Source organism: Ranitomeya imitator, chromosome 7, assembly GCF_032444005.1.
Source record: "Ranitomeya imitator isolate aRanImi1 chromosome 7, aRanImi1.pri, whole genome shotgun sequence".
NCBI classification, from domain to species: Eukaryota; Metazoa; Chordata; class Amphibia; order Anura; family Dendrobatidae; genus Ranitomeya; species Ranitomeya imitator.
In genome coordinates, this window is record NC_091288.1 from 76,270,070 (window position 1) to 76,294,163 (window position 24,094).

Consider the following 24,094-nt stretch of genomic DNA (forward strand, 5'->3'; position numbering starts at 1 on the left):
CATATTAATGGAAAGTTGAGTGGAAGGAAAAAGTGTGGTAGAAAAAAGTGCACAAGCAACCGGGATAATCGCAGCCTTGAAAGGATTGTTAAGAAAAGGCCATTCAAAAATTTAGAGCAGATTCACAAGAAGTGCACTGCTGCTGGAGTCATTGCTTCAAGAGCCATCACACACAAACTTATCCAGGACACAGGCTACAAGTGTCACATTCCTTGTGTCAAGCCACTCATGACCAATAGATAACGCCAGAAGCGTCTTACCTGGCCAAGGAGATAAAGAACGTGACTGTTGCTCAGTGGTTCAAAGTGTTGTTTTCAGATGAAAGTAAATTTTGCATTTCACTTAGAAATCAAGGTCCCAGAGTCTGGAGGAAGAGAGGAGAGGCCACAATCCAAGCTGCTTGAGGTCTAGTGTGAAGTATCCACAATCGATGATGGTTTGGGGAGCCATGTCATCTGCTGGTGTAGGTCCTCTGTGTTTTATCAAGACCAAAGTCAGCGCAGCCATCTACCAGGAAATTTTAGAGCACTTCATGCTTCCCTCTCCCAACAAGCTTTTTGGAGATGGAAATTTCATTCTCCAGCAGGACTTGGCACCTGTCCACACTGCCAAAAGTACCAATACCTGGTTTAAAAACAACATTATCACTGTGCCTGATTGGTGAGCAAATCCCATACCTTAACCCCATAGAAAATCTATTGGGTATTGTGAAGAGGAAGATGAGAGGCACCAGACCCAACAATGCAGACGAGCTGAAGGCTGTTATTAAAGCAACCTGGGCTTCCATAACACCTCAGCGGTGCCACAGGCTAATCGCCTCCATGCCACACCGCATTGATGCAGTAATTGATGCAAAAGGAGCCCCGACCAAGTATTGAGGGCATTTACTGAACATACATTTCAGCAGGCCAACATTTTGGATTTTAAAATCATTTTTCAAGCTGGTGTTATAAAGTATTCTAATTTACTGAGATAATGAATTTTGGGTTTTCATTGGCTGTAAGACATAATGTTGATGATTAATAAAAATAAATCATAATTATCAATTTTAATAGAAATAAACACTTGAAATGGATCACTCTGTTTGTAATGATTCTATATAATATATGAGTTTCACTTTTTGTGTTGAAGAGCTGAAATAAATTAACTTTTTGATGATATTCTAATTTATTGAGAAGCACTTTTATATTTCTCATACATATATACCCGCGCACACATAATTGTGGCGGGTATGTAGATTTACCAGTGTGTCATAGATATACAATTTATTTATATATGGAATGATACAACTTCCATGGTCTGTAACCTTTAACGCAAGAGAAACTTCAAAACTTATTTTGCATGAATTTACATTAGCATTAATGCCTAATGGGAGTTTCCACATTTCATTGCACTGCAGTCTGTAGATTCTGCTCTGTTCTGCTGTTTATTCCAGATGCCACTGCGCGCATGCAGCATATAGAGATAGCACGGAGCATAAACCTGAATTAACAATCCCTGGAGGACGGGGTTTGGAGATGTCTTCTCATCCTAAATATAGCTCTCGGATCTATTCATAGCTGCCTCTGTTGGAGTATTCCCACAGGGAGAAGACACTATAAATAAAACTTGCTGTGCTGGATTTCCTCTGACTACCTAATTAACTGACTTAAGACGGCATAAAGCATAGATATGAGAGAGAAAATGAGACTTGGCAGGTGCCACTTAGTCCAGCATATAGTTAGAAATTAATAGTTGCACGCCTGGATAATTAACATGAATATTCAGATTGATAGACGTTTCATTCTGATTACACATTTATGTATAAATATAAGAATGCATTAATAGAGAAGTAATCTCTATAGAGGCCATAGACGCAAATGGATCGCCCCGCCTGGGCCTTGGGGTACTCGGTACCGGGTCCGGTACTTAAAGGGTCTCTAATCTGAGCTGCTGTTAACCTGCGATTTCTGAGGCTGGTGACTCAGATAAACTTATCCTCAGAAGCAGAGGTGACTCTTGGTCTTCCTTTCTTGGGGTGGTCCTCATGTGAGCCAGTTTCTTTGTAGCACTTGATGGTTTTTGTCACTGCACTTTCAAACTTTTCCCAATTTTTCGGACTGACCTTCATTTCTTAAAGTAATGATGGCCACTCGTTTTTCTTTACTTAGAATTTGTATTATGCCAAGAAAAAAGCAGCTAACAGTCTATTCAGTAGGACTATCAGCTGTGTATCCAGGGACGGCTCCAGGTTCTTGAGGGCCCTGGGCGAAAGAGTCTCAGTGGGCCCCCCCTTTAACACATACCACGATTCATGATCGCATATAAACACAGCCATGGAGTATATAACACAGCCCACGTAGTATATAACACAGCCATGTAGTATATAACAGCCCACGTAGCATATAACACAGCCACATAGTATATAGCACAGCCCACATATCATATAACAGCCCATATAGTATATAGCACAGCCACATCTATATATATAATTGCCTAAGGGTTTTTCCGTCTGTCTGTCTGTCTGTCTGTCTGTCTGTCTGTCTGTCCTGGAAATCCCTGCTCTCTGATTGGTCGAGGCCGCCAGGCCTCGACCAATCAGAGACCGGCACAGCGACGATGATGTCATAAAGGACGTAGACATCCCGCGTCTCTGATTGGTCGAGGCCGCTAGGCCTCGACCAATCAGCAACGGGCACAGCGACGATGATGTCATAAAGGACGTAGACATCCCGCGTCTCTGATTGGTCGAGGCCGCTAGGCCTCGACCAATCAGAGACCGGCACAGCATCGACGTAGAAATCCCGCGTCTCTGATTGGTCGAGGCCGCCAGACCTCAACCAATCAGCGATGAGCACAGCGACGATGATGTCATAAAGGACGTAGATATCCCGCGTCTCTGATTGGTCGAGGCTGCCAGGCCTCGACCAATCAGCAACGGGCACAATGACGATGATGTCATAATGGTTGCCATGGCGACGATGATGTCATAAAGGTCGCCTCGACCAATCAGCGACGGGCACAATCTGCCGCGAATTCTGGAATCATCATTGTCCATATACTACTGGGACATGCATATTCTAGAATACCCGATGCGTTGTCTTTCTGTCTGTCTGTCTGTCTGTCTTGTCTGTCCTGGAAATCCCGGCTCTCTGACTGGTCGAGGCCGCCAGGCCTCGACCAATCAGAGACCGGCACAGCATCGACGTAGAAATCCCGCGTCTCTGATTGGTCGAGGCCACCAGGCCTCGACCAATCAGCAACGGGCACAGCGACGATGATGTCATAATGGTTGCCATGGCAACGATGATGTCATAAAGGTTGCCTCGGCCAATCAGCGAAGGACACAGTCTGCCGCGAATTCTGGAATCATCATTGTCCATATACTACGGGGACATGCATATTCTAGAATACCCGATGCGTTAGAATCGGGGCACAATCACAATAACGATGATCAGAGACCGGCACAGCATCGACATAGAAATCCCGCGTCTCTGATTGGTCGAGGCCGCCAGGCCTCGACCAATCAGCGACGATGATGTCATAAAGGACGTAGATATCCCGCGTCTCTGATTGGTCGAGGCTGCCAGGCTATCTATCTATCTATATATCTATATATATAATTGTCCAAGGGTTTTTCCGTCTGTCTGTCTGTCTGTCTGTCTGTCTGTCTGTCCTGGAAATCCCTGCTCTCTGACTGGTCGAGGCCGCCAGGCCTCGACCAATCAGAGACCGGCACAGCATCGACGTAGAAATCCCGCGTCTCTGATTGGTCGAGGCCGCCAGGCCTCGACCAATCAGCAACGGGCACAGCGACGATGATGTCATAAAGGACGTAGACATCCTGCGTCTCTGATTGGTCGAGGCCACCAGGCCTCGACCAATCAGCAACGGGCACAGCGACGATGATGTCATAATGGTTGCCATGGCGACGATGATGTCATAAAGGTTGCCTCGACCAATCAGCAACGGGCACAGTCTGCCGCGAATTCTGGAATCATCATTGTCCATATATTACAGGGACATGCATATTCTAGAATACCCGATGCGTTAGAATCGGGCCACAATCTAGTATATATATATATATATATAGATATATATATATATCTATATATATAATTGCCTAAGGGTTTTTCCGTCTGTCTGTCTGTCTGTCTGTCTGTCTGTCTGTCCTGGAAATCCCTGCTCTCTGATTGGTCGAGGCCGCCAGGCCTCGACCAATCAGAGACCGGCACAGCATCGACGTAGAAATCCCGCGTCTCTGATTGGTCGAGGTCGCCAGGCCTCGACCAATCAGCGATGGGCACAGCGACGATGATGTCATAAAGGACGTAGACATCCTGCGTCTCTGATTGGTCGAGGCCGCCAGGCCTCGACCAATCAGCAACGGGCACAGCGACGATGATGTCATAATGGTTGCCATGGCGACGATGATGTCATAAAGGTTGCCTCGGCCAATCAGCGAAGGACACAGTCTGCCACGAATTCTGGAATCATCATTGTCCATATACTATGGGGACATGCATATTCTAGAATACCCGATGCGTTAGAATCGGGCCACAATCCTCTTCTCCCAATAACGTGAATGGCACACAAAATGTTTAATTTTTTGCTGAAATTATATGTTTGTCTCTTCCCAAGGGACAGGAATAGTCCTTAGTGGAGCTTGTTATGCACCATCGCCCTCCAGCACTGAACTATGTGTATTAGGGGCTGAGAATGGGCAGAAGAGGGTGACAGTTGGGCTTCGGGACTCCATGATAGGGCTTTCAATCATGATATGGGGTCTGCCACAGTTTTGGGCTATTAACTTTTTTTGTTTTCGGCAGTTTATATTTCTCTCTCCCTCCCTGTTGAGTAGACGGTTTGTCCTTGTATTCTCAAGTTTGGAAATGATCCCATGTTCATAGGATAGGAGATAAGTTTCCAATGACTGGGGTCCTACCGCTGGGACACTCACCGCTCCCAAGAACCCAGGCTCTTCGGAGAAGTGGCCGATCATTCGCACCACAGCTTTATTCCTGCTTCTGTCTGTCTGTCTGTCTGTCCTGGAAATCCCGGCTCTCTGATTGGTCGAAGCCGCCAGGCCTCGACCAATCAGAGACCAGCACAGCATCGACGTAGAAATCCCACGTCTCTGATTGGTCGAGGCCGCCAGGCCTCGACCAATCAGCAACGGGCACAGCGACAATGATGTCATAATGGTTGCCATGGCGACGATGATGTCATAAAGGTTGCCTCGACCAATCAACGACGGGCACAGTCTGCCGCGAATTCTGGAATCATCATTGTCCATATATTACAGGGACATGCATATTCTAGAATACCCGATGCGTTAGAATCGGGCCACAATCAGAGACCGGCACAGCATCGACGTAGAAATCCCGCGTCTCTGATTGGTCGAGGCCACCAGGTCTCGACCAATCAGCAACGGGCACAGCGACGATGATGTCATAAAGGACGTAGACATCTCACGTTTCTGATTCAGCGACTGGCACAGTATCGACGTAGATGTCATAATGGTTGCCATGGCGATGATGATGTCATAAAGGTTGCCTCGACCAATCAGCGACGGGCACAGTGTGCCGCGAATTCTGGAATCATCATTGTCCATATACTACGGGGACATGCATATTCTAGAATACCCGATGCGTTAGAATCGGGACACAATCTAGTAGTATATAATACTGCCCACGTAGTAGATAACACAGCCCACGTAGTATATAGCAGCACACGTAGTATATAGCAGGCCAGCCCACGTAGTATATAGCAGCGCAGCCCATGTAGTATATAGCAGCCCACGTAGTATATAGCAGCCCAGCCCACGTAGTATATAGCAGCCCAGCCCACGTAGTATATAGCAGCCCAGCTGCCCATGTAGTATATAGCAGCGCCACTCACTCAGGCACTGGTAGGAGCTCCTCCGGAATCTGCCTCATAAGTTCAGCAGCACTGCAGCCAGCCAGGGGCGGAGATCAGAGCAGGGGAACGTGCTCTCTCCACCCACAAACAATGTCACACTGGCTGCCTTCTCTTAACCCCTATGTGTGCCTGCCTGGCTGCACTGACTGAGGGAGAAGATGCTTGTGTCAGAGCTGGCACATAGGGGTTAAGAGAGAACGCAGCCAGTAGTGACTTTGTGGGCGGAGAGAGCATGTCCTCCTGCTCTGCTCTCCCAGCTGTATCTATGACAGCGTGAGTGGGCCCCCTTCTCTCTCTAGGGCCCCGGCATTTGCCCAGGTGCGCCGGGTGCTGACGCCGGCCCTGTGTGTATCCACCAGACTTCTGCACGCGAATTCGCAGCAGACTGTGCCTGTCGCTGATTGGTCGAGGCAACCTTTATGACATCATCGTCACCATGCTGTGCACGTCGCTGATTGGTCGCCAGGCCTCGACCAATCAGAGACGCGGGATTTCCAGGACAGACAGACAGACAGAAAAACCCTTAGACAATTATATATATAGATATAGATCTACTAGATTGTGGCCCGATTCTAACGCATCGGGTATTCTATATATAGATTGTCTAAGGGTTTTTCTGTCTGTCTGTCCTGGAAATCCCGCGTCTCTGATTGGTCGAGGCCGCCAGGCGACGATGATGTCATAAAGGTTGCCTCGGCCAATCAGCGACGGGCACAGTCTGCCGCGAATTCGCCTCGACCAATCAGCGACGGGCACAGTATCGACGTAGATGTCATAATGGTTGCCATGGCGACGATGATGTCATAATTGTTACACCTACAGCATTCTAGACACATGTTGCATGTTACACACACATACTGTATGTTATGTATACACATGCTTCATATACACACTGTTTAATACACACACACTCCTTGATTTAAACACACTGTATGTTATATACACAATTCATGTTACAAACACATTGCCCATTTATGCACACTCACTTCATGATACACATTCACTCACACTGCATGTTACATACATAAACCACACATGCATAGTGTGTAAATTGCAGTGTGTTTTCTTGTAATATGCAGTGTGTGTGTAATATGCAGTGTGTGTGTCTGTCACACACATATACACTGCATTTTATACCCACACACACTCCAACTTGAAACGCGTATGATTTTAAATGCACTTTAAGCCTGTGACTGTCACTGGTAGGAATCACCCGTTTTTATGTCTCTGGATATAAAGATGGATTTTGGACTTATGTACTTTTAATGAAAATGGAATGAAAGTTATTTTTTATGGATATCACCCACGCTGGACTTCTTCTTCACCCACACACACTCCATGGTACACACATACACTCCATGGTACACACATACACATACACATATACTGTACTTTATACACACACACACGCACTTCATGCTACATACACACACTGTAAGTTACACATACACTGAATGTTACACATACACTGCATGCTTCCCACAGTGTATGCCACTCACGCTATATATTACACACACTGCATGTTGCACATACACACATATGGAGAGTGTAGCTGTCTTGCCAGCTTTTCCCCTTTTTAGTTTCCTCAGGCTCTCTCCTCCTCTTCAGTCTCTCCACACTCCCATAGAGTGAAGGGCATTAGGTAACATGACCATGATATCACCAATGGCCGTCTACACTGATAACCTTGGAGGTTGCACTGATAATGTAGAACTTGCATTATCATTGCAGCTTCTGTATTGGAAAGGCTCGGGGCTCGGACCCTTTTGTGATGAGGACTTTGGGCAGTTGCCTCTTTCACCCCCTTAACAACGGACCTGACTAATGGGTTTGCTTTTTGGCACCTACCACCCCTTTCCCTGGATTTCTCCATTCAGCAAAGTTGGTTTCCATATGAGACCGTCCAATGCCTGATGAAGGATACAATACCCAAAATGTTACTGTTTCTCCCTGTTTGTCAAGTTAATTTATCTCACTTAATCATGGATATGGCAAAAATACGAGTAAAAAATATTTTAAACATCTTCGGTGTCTCTCTGTAAGCGGTTCCTCCAAGAGTTGTCGAAATATTCACTAGCACGTGAATGCCATCCATGTTACATAGGAGTACTGTCCGTTTTTCATTGACTAATGCTAGAAGAAGTTTGGTGAAACTCCATTAGCTTTTTTTCTCTCTAAAGAAAATCTGATCCAGATTGGATCCAGCACATTTATAAAAAAAAAATTGTCTCCTTTGTTACATACAAGGAATTTGGCCCAATTTGAAGTCACTAATGTGAAGCAGTCAGTGGATGATGTTATTGCAACCTCCAAATTACTGAATGGCATTTTTTCAATCTTTCTGTATACCCCCTGATAGATTCTTACTGGCTAATTGGATGGGTCTAGTTGCTTAAAAGGAACCTGATCAAAAGTATGAGAATGAACTGTCTGTGATATATTGACTTGCAGGAAAGTACCGGTAATCAGGAGACAGTTATTTGGCCGGGCAAGCTTCCCCGTAACCTGCTGGGCATGAGCAGGAGGCCACTGAGATAGCACAATCAGCGGTTGCGGCCACACCAGCTCCTTCCTTTTCACAATCATGCAGCTGTATTCTCAGCGTTAGCTCCTGAAACCAAGATATGGATCCACTGCCAGAACGCAACACAAAGGGCTGGTGGGGAAGTAATTGCTCCATACAGAATGACTCCGGCAGGGAGCTATGTTAGGAAGGCAATTGTACAGATACGATTAGTCCCTATTTAGTGATACATCAACTGATGCAATAAATATTCTCGAATCAAGAACGAAGATGAGTCATAAAGGTGCCAACATTGGCATTCTCTTCTAGCATCCTGATGGCACATCACATAGTTGAGTTCCGCTTATTATTGGGATATATGGTGCCAAACCTGTGCTACCAAGATTGGTTATGCGTCACTTAATATTTCTTCCACGTCTTAGAATTTTATAGACTCAAGTATGAAAGCTATGTCAGTTTCAAGATATTGGCCCTGATTCATCAGAGCAACTTACCTTAAATCTTGGTGTAAATTACTTTGAAAAGTTGCTCCATTTTTGCCCAAGTTTCTCCTAGTTTTGCCAATATAGGTGGAGCAGGGGCACGGCAAGAGTGCGAGATCACAGCTTGTCTAATTCATGACGAGCCGTGGACACTTATTCCAGTCATGGAGTAGGGTAAGATTTCTCATGTGGCACATGGAGGCACATGCCACTCGTCAGACGCTCCTGATTTAGTAGGAGGCATACATCTCTTCATGAATCAGGAGCATCTGACTCCTACATGACCCCTCATCAACACCAGTGAGAAAATCGCCAGTCCTGATTAATCAAGGCTACTGTTCTTTGAATATTGAAATGAAACCATGTCATGAAAACACCATTCATCACAGTAATTGCTTCAACTGCTCTAATATTATAGTGCTGTGATCATATATTGGTGGACATTATACAGGAAAAATCGCACTAGTCATAACAGTCAAACGAAAACAAAAACCCGCGACAAAACATTCCAAACATATTTAAAGTAACCAAAAAATAATTTATTAAGTAGCCAGGTGCAGACAGAGAACAAGAAGGGGTTACACCGACTAGCACATACAAAAGGGATACTCAGAGGACATTATACAAATGATCAAAAAAGACAAAACAGGTCAGCTCCAATGCTACAATATGTGATCACAGATATTGCACATCTCCCGTAAAGCCTAATGAGTCAACATCTAACTCCCGTAATGTAAATCAGTATTGCACAAAGATCAATTGATATCATTACCCATAGTCGGTCAGGAGTAAGTCCACGAGCATCCTCCCTGACGTGCGTTTCGGTGAAAATAGCCTTTCTCAAAGTTCTTTGAATATTGTACAGTTTTTCTGATATACTTCCTGCATTAATTACCCATTGATTTCCAGATTTCTGTGATTCCATGAGAACGTTCATTGTGTAAAGGGCCCCTGTACAAGACAAGAACTACTTTTGGGCTTCAAAATTTCTAACTGCAGTTTGATGGTTCAAATAGTATGGTAGACCCCAGGCAGCCTGAAAGTGGTGTTAAGTCCTTCTCAGTCCCTGGCTTACTAGAGGTAGGGATCCTGAGTAAATGACACGCAAACAAGGTATTGTGTGATCATATACAGGGGAAGCCCAGGAGCACATCTGTGTCTCTGGGCTTTGCCCTCCCTTTATATAGAAAAGAATTATTCTTTTACAGACATGCGCACAAGCGCTCATATTTCACTATCTCTTACATAAACAATCTATACCAGTCTTTATCAGTAGAAAGTTACATCATCTGGAAGGTGAATGAAAGGCTGCTATTGAAAGAAGGAATGCACACATGATTACTTCCATAAAAGGAAATGTCAAGTCAGCAGAAATGTATCTTGTTGTAAGCGAGATTTCTCAGGAAGAAGACAAGATGGATTCCTTTAGTTCAGTCTGATCTCCACAATTCCCCCCTTTGACATTTTCTTTTATTTATTTTATTACCACAGGGCCAAAGACAAAGCCTTTATTTGGTATTACACATGTACATGCTTGTATTCAATAAGAGAATCAAATCTAGTATTAATTCTTCCGTTTAACTCTCGCAACCTTTTCTTTGTTTTGCAATAAGTACAGATATTACAAAGGGATAGCAAAATAAGCGCAATAATCAGTATTAGCAAAGGATAACATAAGAGAAGAAGGAAAAAAAAAACTTTATACTCTTGCATCTATTACACAAAGTTTATCTGTGCATACTGAGATACTCTTGAGCACAATCTGGAATAGTACGTATATGACTACAATAATCATAACTATATGTATTATGCTCTGCATAATCCCAGCAACCCACCCACCGATTCCTCTGAACCAGTTGGCTGGGTTAAGAAAAGAAAAGGTATCTGACCACCAGCTATCCTTATTCTGGTCATTGTCTTTGTCATACTGATCTCTGAGTCGTTGTACGTCCTTTAATTTAAATGTCATACTCATAGTACTATTCGGGTCTATATAATGACAGCAGGTGGGTCCGATGATTTGACACATACCCCCTTGTGAGGCAGTTAGGTAATCCAATACCAGGGTATGTTGGTTAGTGACTATTATAAGCTGATTCTGTACAGCTATACTAGTGTTTAGTATATCCAATATATCCCAGATCTGATCATCTAGATAATCCGTGGCTCTAACTAATTTATCCCACATCTGTGTTAACATAGGATAAATAAAAATGGTACTAGCAATTTTGTTAGGAATTCCCATTTGTACTATATGTGGCCTCCCCGAGGGACGTGGTGAGTTATCTGCAGCTCTTTTATACAGTGTGTGCTTGGGCACGGCTTGCATATTCACTTGTTTATTTGAAATTATGAATGTAGCCGGGGTTAGGCGTCCTAATGTACAAGTACCCTTTATACCTACGGGAAGCCATTTATATGCTCCTTCTCCGCATATCCAAAATGTACCTTCAGGCAGATCCCATAGAGCTGAGTGCTGCAATACCAATCTGTGAGCCAAGTCCACAAATCTAGATACATTCTGAAGCATACACCAAGAGGGTTTTTGTCCCAAGGGGCTACAGTACCCGGCTGCGGGATTCCCACATACAGGCATTCCTTTGATATACTCATCGGATTTATTACAAACCAGGTTCCCCAGCTTACTTGTACAACTGTTTGCATCACCTTGGGGGAACAATTTAGAATGTTTCCATTTTCTATTATGTATGTATCTTTCCAATACTACAGGTTTGAAAGCATCAGAGGGGGGGACGGTTGTACTGAAACTAAGCTGTAGATTTTCTGTGGGGACCTGTCCTAAATTAGTTAATCCAGTCTTATTTCTAGGTACCCATTTTCCTCCCCTAAATGCTAAATATTGTAGATGTGTGTTACTCCCTGAGAGATTACCCTGCCACCAAGGAAATTCTACCCATCCCACAATTGGTATGGCGATTGTAGTATTCCACAGCCTAGCATTACCAATTTGGTTGTTGGCCAGGTTGTCTGAACAATTAGGCCAAGCGAATATTTCTTCTGCTAATACGGGAACTGCTAGAAAAGGTATACTTGTGGCTGATACCGGCGAATGGGTACAGATCCAACAATCTGTCAGGGTTTGTGTATTGTTTAACAAGTCATGCACTAATTTTCTATGATGTTGTACGAATCTATTGTTCAAAGGGGCTAGAGAATTCAGTCTATCCCACGCCTCGGTTGAGGTTATCATTATTAACATCAATATCATGAGTTTATACTGCTTTTCTTACAATGGCTTGCATGTATCCATGATGCCTTTCCTTCAAGCTTGACTGATGTAGGTGTTGTCAACAGGACTTGGAAGGGTCCGTCAAACCTTGGTTCTAGAGCCTTTCTGGTGTGTCTTTTTACATAGACTTGATCACCTGGTTCCAACTTGTGACTTCCTTCTGTGTTGTCAGGATCTGGAAGGGAAGCAAAAACTTGTGCATGCACCTTAGTTAATTGTTTCTGAAGATTTTGCACATAAGAAGTCAATGACTCAATATTTAACACAAGTTGCTGTGGAAAATAACATCCTAAATTGGCAGTCCTGCCAAACAAAATTTCATATGGAGACAGTTTAGTCTTACCCCTTGGGGTATTGCGTATTGAGTAAAGGGCCAGTGGAAGGCATTCTGTCCAAGGCTTTCCTGTTTCAGCCATGGCTTTCTGTATTTTTAATTTTAAAGTTCCATTCATGCGTTCCACCTTACCAGAACTTTGAGGATGGTACGGAGTGTGTAACTGACTTTCAACACCCAACATTTTCAGTACATTTTGAAATATTTCTCCAGTGAAATGAGTACCCCTATCTGACTCGATCACTTCAGGGAGACCGTAACGGGGTATCAGTTCGGCAACTAGCTTTACAGCAGTGTTTTTAGCTGAAGCCTTCCGAACTGGATAGGCCTCTGGCCACCCCGAGAACATGTCCACACATACCAACACATACTCATACCCATTACTTTTTGGCAGCTGGATAAAGTCTATTTGTAATCGCTGAAACGGGTAGAGAGGTCGGACGTGGTGCTTCATAGGGGTCTTTGTTGTCTGTCCGGGATTATGTGCCAGGCATATAGCGCATGCAGCACAATAGTCTCTTGCATAGTTGCCAAAACCTGGAGCCAACCAGACTTGCTTTGCCAGTAGTGTCATTGCATTTGCAGACACATGAGTAGGGTGGTGCAGTCCACCAACTACAATCGGATACCAGGCTCTAGGTAGACATATTAGTCCATCTTTCTTCCAAATTCCCGCTTGTTCTTCTGCCCCTTCCTTTTTCCACCTGTCCCTCTCCTCTTCTCCTGCATCTTCCTGTGCTTGTCTCAGTCTATCTTCAGTATTTTCTGTGGGGTTTACAGTATGAACCTGTTGTAAGGGTTTGACAGCTGCTGCTTTGGCTGCTTTATCAGCCCTATCATTTCCCCTAGATTCCCTAGTGTCGAGTCTCACATGTGCAGCTACCTTGATTACTGCTACTTCTTTTGTTTCTTGTGCAGCCTCTAAGATCTGTTTGATCAGAGAAGCATGTTTTACAGGTTGTCCTGACGCTGTCATGTAACCTCTAGCTCTCCAGATTACTCCAAAATCAAACACAATACCATGTGCATACCTAGAATCAGTGTATATATTAGCTGTCTGGTTCTCAGCTATTTTAAGAGCTTCAATCAATGCTGTTAGTTCTGCTTCTTGTGCAGACTGTTTCGGTGGAAGTGGTTCTGCTTTGAGAGTTTCAGATTCTGACACAACTGCATACCCTGTATGGAAGTTACCTGTGTCATCTGCAAACCTACTACCATCTATAAACAGCTCTAAATCTGGATTTTGAAGTGGTGTTTCGGATACATTGGGTAAGCCTACCGTTTCTTGTAAAATGAGCTCTGTACAATCATGTGTGTCTGTAGGGAAAAAATTTGCGTGTGGATCAGTGTCCTTATTCCCCCCTTCAGACTCGAGAGGTAGCAGTGTAGCTATATTGAGAGTCTGAAGCCTAGCAAATGTGATAGTAGAGGGGAGCAACAAAGAACACTGTAGCCGCAAATGTCTGGCCATGGAAATGTGTTTTGGTTGGACCTGGTTTAATATCCCATAAACATCATGTGTAGTTTGAACTGTGAGTGGATACTCTAGGACAATTTCTGATGCTTTGTCCAACAATAGTGAGACAGCAACAACTACACGTACACAGGTTGGCGCTGCTCTAGCTACGGGATCTAACCTTGCTGAAAGATATGCAATTGGTCTTTGTTTCCCTGCATGCTTCTGGGTAAGAACTCCTGTAGCATGGGAATCAACTTCTGCAGCCATAAGCTGAAACGGTTTGGTGTAGTCTGGTAGCCCTAACGCTGGAGCTGAAACAAGGGCATCTTTTAATTGTTGGAACGAAATCTGACCTTCTTTTGTCAACAAATAAGGTTCACTTTTTACACAGTCATACAGTGGTTGCATTAGTTGACTGGCATGTATAATCCATTGTCTACAATGAGACACTATTCCTAAAAATGCTCGTAGCTGTTTATGATTTCTAGGCTCATTCATCTGTCTTATTGCTTCAGTTCTTTGTGGTGTAAGATGCTTTTTACCTTGAGAAATGCAATGACCTAGAAAGACCACTTTGGTCTGACAAACTTGTAGCTTTTGTCTATTCACTTTACACCCTTCTTTTTCTAAAAAACATAGTAAACTCACAGTGGACCTTTCTACAGTTTCTAGATCTGGGCAGCAAAGTAGTAGGTCATCCACATACTGCAAAATTACTACCTGTGGTTCGGGTTCAAACCTCTGGAGGACTGTTTGTAGGGCATTTGAATAAAGAGTAGGGGAGTGTATCATTCCCTGTGGAAGGCGTGTCCACGCCAACTGTTTGCCCTTAAATGTAAATGCAAACAAATGCCAACTATCTTGGTGTAAAGGAACCGAGAAAAATGCATTTGAAAGATCTATTACAGTAAACACTTGAGAACTGGCTGGTATCTGTGATAGTAACGTATGAGGATTGGGTACAACTGGGGTGATTGGATCTAGAACTTTGTTTATTTCTCTTAAATCATGTACCATACGATATTTGGGCATAGAACTCTTATCAAGAGTTCTCTTTTTGACTGGATACAGAGGAGTGTTAGCAGGTGATTGTATCTCTACCAAAACTCCTTTCTCTTTATATCCCTCTATCTGTTTTGTAATCGCTAGTTCCTGCTGGGCACTCACAGGGTATTGTCTGAGCTGTGGGAGAACAGTTCCTGGTTGCACAGATAGTTTTACAGGAGAGATATGCAATAGTCCCACATCGGTGTCACCCTGTGCCCACAGTGTTTCTGGGACCATTGAGAGGTCTAGATCTGTGGTGTACTCTTTTTCTTCAGCATAATCCTCAAAAGCCTGAATTCTAACATATTGTTCTAATGTTTCTGCATCATCAGGGATAGTCAGTATAACTGTGCCATCTTCCCTAAAATTGATGTTAGCTTCTAATTTCTTTAGGACATCAGTTCCTAACAAACATGTTGGGGCACCTCTGGCATACAAAAATCTGGATGCAAAACATTTAGGTCCTAATGAGACCTCTAGGGGCACAGTATATGGCAGTGTTCGAATTACCCCATCATAACCCTCAGCAAAAGTTGTTTGTTCTGAAATATCTTCCGGATTCGGAAGAAAATCTTGATTCAAAATTGAGGAAGTTGCACCTGTATCTATCAAAAATGGAATCTCTCTCCCCCCCACATTCACCTGTATCATAGGTCTTCTAGCTGGTAGGGAAGTTTGTAACACATCGAGTCAATCTGAATCTGGTATGGGACCATCTATGATGGTAGATTTCTGCTGGTTGTCCGTTTGGGGAGGGTTATTTCTGGGAACAAATTTGCCTGACTTTATATCTGCCAACTTCTTCCTGCACTCTCTTTGGAAATGACCTGGCTTTTTACAGTAGTGGCAAGGAAAGTTGTGTCTCACTCTTCCTCCTGTATTAGCTTGTGCTATTCTAACAGGCTTACGATTCTCTCTCATATCCATGACTATTCCTAAACATCGTTGTTTCACAATATTTGGTTGTTCAATTGTTCTCCAATCTGGAGTAGAGGATTTAAATTTTTCTCTGATTTTCGGATCTAGCCCCTCTATTAATTGTTTTGTAAAAAGTCTCCTTACTGAAGCATCAGTCAAATCCAATCCTTCATCCCTAAAGCTATTTTCTAATTCTTGACTATATTCTTCAATACTTTGCCCAAATTTCTGCATAATCATACCCGTAGATCCCCTTTCCCTCTGTTTTTCTCTCATGAAAATTATTAATGCCTCTGTGAACTGGGTACCTGATGCTTCTGTCTGTAAGGCACCCCCTTCTGCCACTGGTCTATTGGGCTGTAGGTGTGTCAATAATTCCTGAAAAAGTCCGGGGGACATTTTCATTCTACATAATTCTTCCCCGTCCGCCCAGACCCCAGCATGAGTCTGCATGATTTGTTGTATGTATTGTGCAAATCGGATGGGATATTGAGTGGGATCAGGCGCATTATGCAGGAGGGACATACCTTCAGCAGGGGACCAAGGAAAATACTGTCGGGTCTGGTGATATCTAGTTCCCATTACCCCGTCAGCACCAGGTTCCCTAAAGGGTCTTGGTACTACCCTAACAGGGGCAAGTACAGCGCCATGTCTAGGTGTACCACAGACTAGGCAATCATTTCTCCAATCTGGATTTTGTTGTCCACAGTGTGAACATACCCATCCTCCTACCCCACCAAGATTGGGATACAAGGCTGGAAATTGTTTTCCTCCTTCTGCTCCTCCAGATGGTACAAATGATTGGGCTTTTGGATCTAGGTAAGGTGGTGGGATTATGTCACAACTTTTTCCCTTCCCCATAATCCATTTGGAAGTGTCTGGATCATACTTCCAATTCTCCTCTTTAGCTGTTTTTGAGACCTCTATCATACAGTGTATGATTTCTTCCCACCCATTGTCTTTGATAATTCCACCTCGTTCTTTACTCAGTTTTTCCCATTCTGTACTGAACATAAGTGCTTCTGAAATTCCCAATTTTTCTCTTACCCTTCTAATCTGACTTCTGACTGTCTTCCCACATCTTTCCTGTATGATATCTGCTGCTTCCACTTGTCCTAAGACGGTTTTTGTCTGTTTATTTCCCATTTTTCTTTTTTTTTTTTTTTTTTTTCAATATTAGCTATTTCTACCCCAGGTGACGTTTGGACAATCACTTATCCTAGGTGATGTCTCGTTGCCTTCTCTCCTAGGGAGCTAAAATATTGAAGGGCTGATCTGCTCCATTCTTTCTAATGTGCAGAATGTACTTAAGTGCTATTATGCACGCAAACAGACCCAGCAACACCATACAGATCACAAAACTTTCTGTGTCAGTTAGCATACTTGTCCCAGGCTCATGGACCCGCGTCCTGGGCTCATTCTATCAAACCTTATCCAGAAATGAAGGAGGTTAAGCACTTAAATGAGAGTCAAGCATGGGCGGAGGTCTCCCCGAAAGGACGCAACCACATGACCCAGTTAGGCTGACTTCCGTGTATAAGGCTTATACCCCAACTATTTCAGCTTATTTTTCTACGCACTTTTGCTCTTCTTTCACAACATACCACAACCTTCACACTGTTCACACACTGCCAGGGACAGGACTCATAAATCTATACAATATAGTAACCCGAGTTTTATAGGTATCTACTCACTACTAGACTAACCCAGCGTGACACGGCTCATAGAGATCTTTCGGATAATACAAGGCAGATAAAAGAGAACTAATAATGTCTCTTACCTGGCCAGGTTTTTCAGTTCATTTGCCGTCCATTATCCCAGATCTCCATTGTCCGTATCTGCAGGTGAATCTCGAGCAAATACTCTCATCTCGGGTCCCTGTTCGGTGCGCCAAAGAAATGTTAAGTCCTTCTCAGTCCCTGGCTTACTAGAGGTAGGGATCCTGAGTAAATGACACGCAAACAAGGTATTGTGTGATCATATACAGGGGAAGCCCAGGAGCACATCTGTGTCTCTGGGCTTTGCCCTCCCTTTATATAGAAAAGAATTATTCTTTTACAGACATGCGCACAAGCGCTCATATTTCACTATCTCTTACATAAACAATCTATACCAGTCTTTATCAGTAGAAAGTTACATCATCTGGAAGGTGAATGAAAGGCTGCTATTGAAAGAAGGAATGCACACATGATTACTTCCATAAAAGGAAATGTCAAGTCAGCAGAAATGTATCTTGTTGTAAGCGAGATTTCTCAGGAAGAAGACAAGATGGATTCCTTTAGTTCAGTCTGATCTCCACAGTGGGAAGATGTCAGAACAAACGACATGGCATGAAAAGCGTGGGATGTCACATTAGCTTATCTGATGTCACAGCAGTTACCTGCCTGACACCTACTTGTGATGTCACAGCTGCTTAAGGTACCGTTACACTAAACGACTTACCAACGATCACGACCAGCGATACGACCTGGCCGTGATCGTTGGTAAGTCGTTGTGTGGTCGCTGGGGAGCTGTCACACAGACAGCTCTCTCCAGCGACCCATGATGCCGAAGTCCCCGGGTAACCAGGGTAAACATCGGGTTACTAAGTGCAGGGCTGCGCTTAGTAACCCGATATTTACCCTGGTTACCATTGTAAAAGTAAAAAAAAAAACACTACATACCCAGCTGTAAAGCAGAGCACAGCGGTGACGTCACCGCTGTGCTCTGCTTTACGGCCGGCGCTGACAGACATCGTAATGTGAGTATGTACTGGTTTTTTTTTACTTTTACAATGGTAACCAGGGTAAATATCGGGTTACTAAGCGCGGCCCTGCGCTTAGTAACCCGATATTTACCCTGGTTACAAGTGAACACCGCTGAATCGGTGTCACACACCCCGATCCAGCGATGACAGCGGGTGATCAGCGACCAAAAAAAGGTCCTGATCATTCCCCAGCGACCAACGTTCTCCCAGCAGGGGCCTGATCGTTGGTCGCTGTCACACATAACGATTTCGTTAACGATATAGTTGCTACGTCACAAAAAGCGTGATGTTGCAACGATATCGTTAACGAAATTGTTATGTGTGAAGGTACCTTTATGCTTACCTGCCTGAAACTCACCTGTGATGTCACAGCTGCCTTCCTTCCTGAAAGTCACATGTGATGTCACAGCTGCTTACCTGCCTGAAACTCACCTGTGATGTCACAGCAGTTACCTGCCTGAGACCTACTTGTGATGTCACATTAGTTTACCAGCTACCTGCCTAAAACTCATCTGTGATCTCACATCAGTTTACATGAGTGAAAACAATTTATGACAATGCAACTTGTTGTTTAAAACCCACTTGTGACATTACAGTGGTTTTGTGATTTCTCAAAATCTTACCTGACAGAAATACTGTTGACAGAAAAGCACTTGTGATGTCACAATATTGAATCTGAACCAAACCGTTGTGATGTCACACAGTTATCTGAGAAAAATCCACTTATGATGTGACAGCAGCGTGCCCAGAGGAAACAATTGTGATGTCATAATGGCTTACCATACTGATAGGAAAATTGAAATCAGATAATGACCCATTGTTTAAATGTATTTTATTAATTTTTGATAATGTTTCTAATTTTTCTTATCGCAAACTGCCACATGCAGACTGACTCAGATCCCATTGAATGGTACTGAAGTATCTAACAACATGGCAAAAGTCATTGTGAAGGGAAGGGGAGGAGGGGAGCTGTGACATCAACTATTGTGAATTGTGGATCCTGTGCCTTCTATACTTTCATCGTAATCTTGTCTATGATGATAAAGGGACTGCAAAAAATTCCTCTATAAATAACTGGAAGTGCGTAGAGCGTAAATTCTCTCATTTGAGGGAACCGATTATGTTAATCACACTCCGAACAAATTCTGATTAGAGTTAGTTTGATTGTCGGCTTAGTGTGATCTGATTCTTTCAGATAAGAGAATCGGAGCACACTGTTAACAGAAGATCAAGAACAAAATTTCTCTATCTTTTTCATTGTGTGGGTCCGCAAAATCGGACTGCACTCGTATGTCATCAGAGTGCAGACCAACGTTTTCAATGCACCCATAGATTTGAATGCATGAGTGCCATCCTTATAGGGAACCCGTCACTATAAAATTTTGTACAATATTCTTACATCATGTTATAGCGCAAGATGGGATGAGCAGATTGATATATAGGTTTGTGTGAAAATATTCAGTACATCTTATATTTATTCATTCCCATCCCTACTCATCCTTTGCTCAGTGGGTGGTCCTATAAGTGACGGCCTTCCCGGTGTGCACATGCATGCAGAGACATCCGTCAGTCATGGATGAGGACAGCCCACAAAGATAAGTAGGGATTTAAATGAATAAAATGCAAGTTATACTGAATAGGATGTGCAACATTTCAGCAACAGATTACTACTCCTAATATGTATTATGCATAAGGAATTATGGTATTTTTTCCTTGAAAAATATTATTGTAATAATCAATGCTACACCCAAATGTAAAAAAAAAATTCTCATGCTGTATCAATATTTTCTTCCCAGCTTGATCATGAAAGCAATGGAGGTTTAATTCAAAAGCTTCCATCCATTTTGGAAGATGATGAATTTGAAGATGATGAAAAATGTCCCTTGCCGATAAGTCCAAGAGGAGTGAGCCCAGTTGATTCCTCTCTAAAGGTGCCTAAACCATATAGCTCTCCAATGCTCTCTCCTCTGTCGCCACGTGCTTTTAAAACTCCAACGAAGAGAGTAGACAAGAGCTTTGGAGACATCCTTGGATCAAGTGAAAAGGGAAAGTTCTCAGGTGGTGAAGGGGGAAGACCTTGTAAGCTGCAACTTCCTGCTTTTAGTCTCAATGTCCCGCCTATGCTGAGTCCAAGGTAAGTAGCCTACATGTTGTACCGTCATGTGACTCCAGAATAGCGTAAAGTGGAATCCATCGCCTACACAGTTTCCTCCATCACATGCCGGAGCCCATACTGTGTTGATAGACTGGATTCCAATATGACACAAGGGTTGTCCTCAGTTATATCATGGAGCCAAGGAAGGCTGGTTCCGATTCATGATGCCTCATGCTTTCTGAAACTATACGTGTTTGCAAAGCAGGGTCTGACCTAGCCAGTTGTGAGGAAGCAGAAAATCAGTCTAAACGAATATGTAATGTAGCATAAGTGCGTTAATATATTTAGCGATGGCCTTCTTCCCTGGTTTCCAGTGCTGCCCAGGGCCTCTTCTCACTTACATGATTCATATTCTCACTTGCCGGATCACACTTGGATTTATGTGTGGAGCGGAAGTAGTTTTCACAATGTAAGTCTATGGAGCATTATAATGAGGCTATTACGAAAAAATAAAAATAAATAATTGATTTAAGGGGTTATTCCCAACATGGTAAGTTACCACTATGCCAAGAGGAGGACTCTTAAACCCTGGTACCCTAGAACTGGGCTCTACATAGTCCTAACGTTTCTCGGCTATATACGGTTGTAGACAATGAATGGGGCACATGTCATGTCGAGCATTCTTTCTGCAGATTGGCACTGTGGATTACATCCGTTGCAATGCATAGTATGAATTCCTCCTCGAAACTGCAACAAAATCTGTGTAGGAATGCTCAACATGTGGAATTACCGTAAAGGTTACTGAAAGCAGCATTTACATTTATTGATTGTGCCTTTGAATTTTTTTATGGTTACACATAAAACAATTACACCTTTGTTGATACCGTACGGAGTCGTTTTATTTTCATGTAACTAATAGTGATGAGCAAATAGCATTCTGGCTCATGTCTCCCCGAGCACGCTCGGGTGATCTCCGAGTATTTGTTAGTGCTCGGAGATTTAGTTTTCCTCGTCTCAGCTGCATGATTTACGGCTGCTGGACAGCCTGAATACATGTGGGAATTCCCTAACAAACGGGCATTCCTCACATGTATTCAGCCTGGCTAGCAGCCGTAAATCATGCAGCTGCGGCGACAAAAACTAAATCTCCGAGCACTAACAAATACTCGGAGACCACCCGAGCGTGCTCGGGAAAACCCGAGCAATGAGTATACTCCCTCATCACTAGTAACTAAACAATTCTCTATTTCATTAGTTACTATGCCTTATGGTGTGTTCAATAATTAAGCAAAAACACGACTGAAATCAGAATAGTAAACATTCCCTAGGACGATTAAAGGGATGAAAAGAATTATAACTTTGCAGATAGAAGTAAGGACTAAATACGAACTAGTCGCTAATACATATTTAAGGAAAAAGGAGTGGGTCAGAAGACCCAAAAAAAGACCCAAAATTCAAAAATAGCAATATAAAATAATCTTTATTAATAGAATAGTAACAAACAGGTAGGGGCAAAGCGCCGCATGGTGTACAAGAACACCGCACAGTCGTGTATAGATACCGAGGGCGCACGGAATCGGGGAATTAAAACACCCATGTACCATTCAAAGGATCAGCAGAGAACCATACATTCCCCATATAGGGGATAAATAGAATATACGTGACATGGATGCACTATAAAAGAGAAACAGACCACCAATGCACACCATCAGACTAAATGAAAGTCTATTATGAGATGAAATGTATACAGAGTGTGTAGTGCCAAAATTTATGGTGGAATATAGAAGTGCTAATTACCTCTTGGCAAGATGTGAGACTCCCAGGGTCCGTGCGCCCACCCTGACGCGCGTTTCGGTAGCACACCTGCCATGCCCCATCTCTGATAATTAATAGACTTGTATTTTGGTAGTCCCTTATACAGGTATATTTCCCTTGTTCTGGGCCCCATGCTGTTATGTCCTTTGTTCTCACTCTGTTCTTTAATTCATTAAAAAAAAAAAAAAAACAGTTATACTCACCTTCCCTCCACTCCCCCGCTGTGCAGCATCCTCTCCTGAAGCTGGAAACTGACTTCAGTGTGCAAGCGATGGGAACGCATGATGTTACTGCCATGCACCCCCAGTCATATGCATGCCAACGTCAGCTGCTGGCCTCTAATTGGGCGGCAGCATGTATTGCCTCACACAGACCCGATTGACACACATCCAGTTGAAGTTTCTGCTGGCGTTGGTGGACTAATCACCCTTATGGTCCCCCACCCGCATGGCCCAGTTGTGGTCGCGACCTCTGTGACCACGGTCATTATGCCCCTACTCTTGTTATAGAGAGTCCTGTGAGAGAGATTGCAGAGGGGAAACTTGCAGAATCCTGGGTAGCCACAATGGGAATGGCGATGGAATAAATCTTGCTGGCTCAGGTAGTTGTGTATGGCACGCATCAGTGTAGGGCACACAGATTAGGTGGTTTTAGTTTATGAACAGTTTTTGGTCGTAACCAAAAGTTTTGAGTTCTTAGGTCTTTTAGTCAGATGTTTCTATTGTTACCAAAGTACAATTAAGCATTTCAGAAGTTTTAAACTTTTCATGATATCCAAGAAGTATTGTTTCTCCTTGCAGAGATTGACATGCTAAGCATGCCAAGATGAGGAGACTTAAAGCCTCAATGCTCCTCTGGGAAACATGCTAATTATGCAAATTGTCTCTTCAGAGAGGAAGAGAACTAGAACTCCAGGGCCACCTATTGGAAGTATCAATCCTGCAAGTCAATGTTGACCCTTTAACGAGCCTTGTCACATGACTTAGGATAATAGCCAAATCAGAATCTCAATTTGCAGACATTGTGTTTCGGGGTACTGCCCCTCATCAGTGCAAAGTGGAGATTTGGTTTGGCCGTGTGAGAGGCATCCGACCGATATCCAAGAAGTATCGTTTCTCCTTGCGGAGAGTGACATGATAAGCATGCCAAGATGAGGAGACTTAAAGCTGCAATGCTCCTCTGGGAAATATGCTAATTATGCAAATTGTCTCGTCAGAGAGCAAGAGAACTAGAACTCTAGGGCCACCTATTGGAAGTATCAATCCTACAATGTTGACCCTTTAACAAACCTTGCCACATGACTTAGGATAATAGCCAAACCAGAAATTCAATTTGCAGACACTGTGTTTCGGGGTACTGCCCCTCATCAGTGCAAACTTTTCATGACAAATACATCAAGTTTATGCAAAGACTCAATATTTCCAGTGTGACCCATATTATTCAACACTTCTGCCCTTCGACCTGGCAGCTGGATATCAGCTTCTGTGCCAAATCCTTACCTATTACAGCCTTTTTTGCCCTAA

The 24,094-nt window shown here is 43.4% G+C and overlaps 1 protein-coding gene across 3 annotated transcripts in view; it reads left to right on the forward strand.

Annotated features, from left to right (window-relative positions):
- The window catches only part of LOC138644753 (voltage-gated delayed rectifier potassium channel KCNH8-like), an 824,668-nt gene that overhangs the window by 750,816 nt on the left and 49,758 nt on the right, over positions 1-24,094 (forward strand). For all 3 annotated transcript variants that reach the window (XM_069733531.1, XM_069733533.1, XM_069733534.1), the window contains one exon: positions 20,458-20,795. In XM_069733531.1, the coding sequence (XP_069589632.1) occupies positions 20,458-20,795 (338 nt within the window). The remainder of the gene's footprint in view (positions 1-20,457; positions 20,796-24,094) is intronic.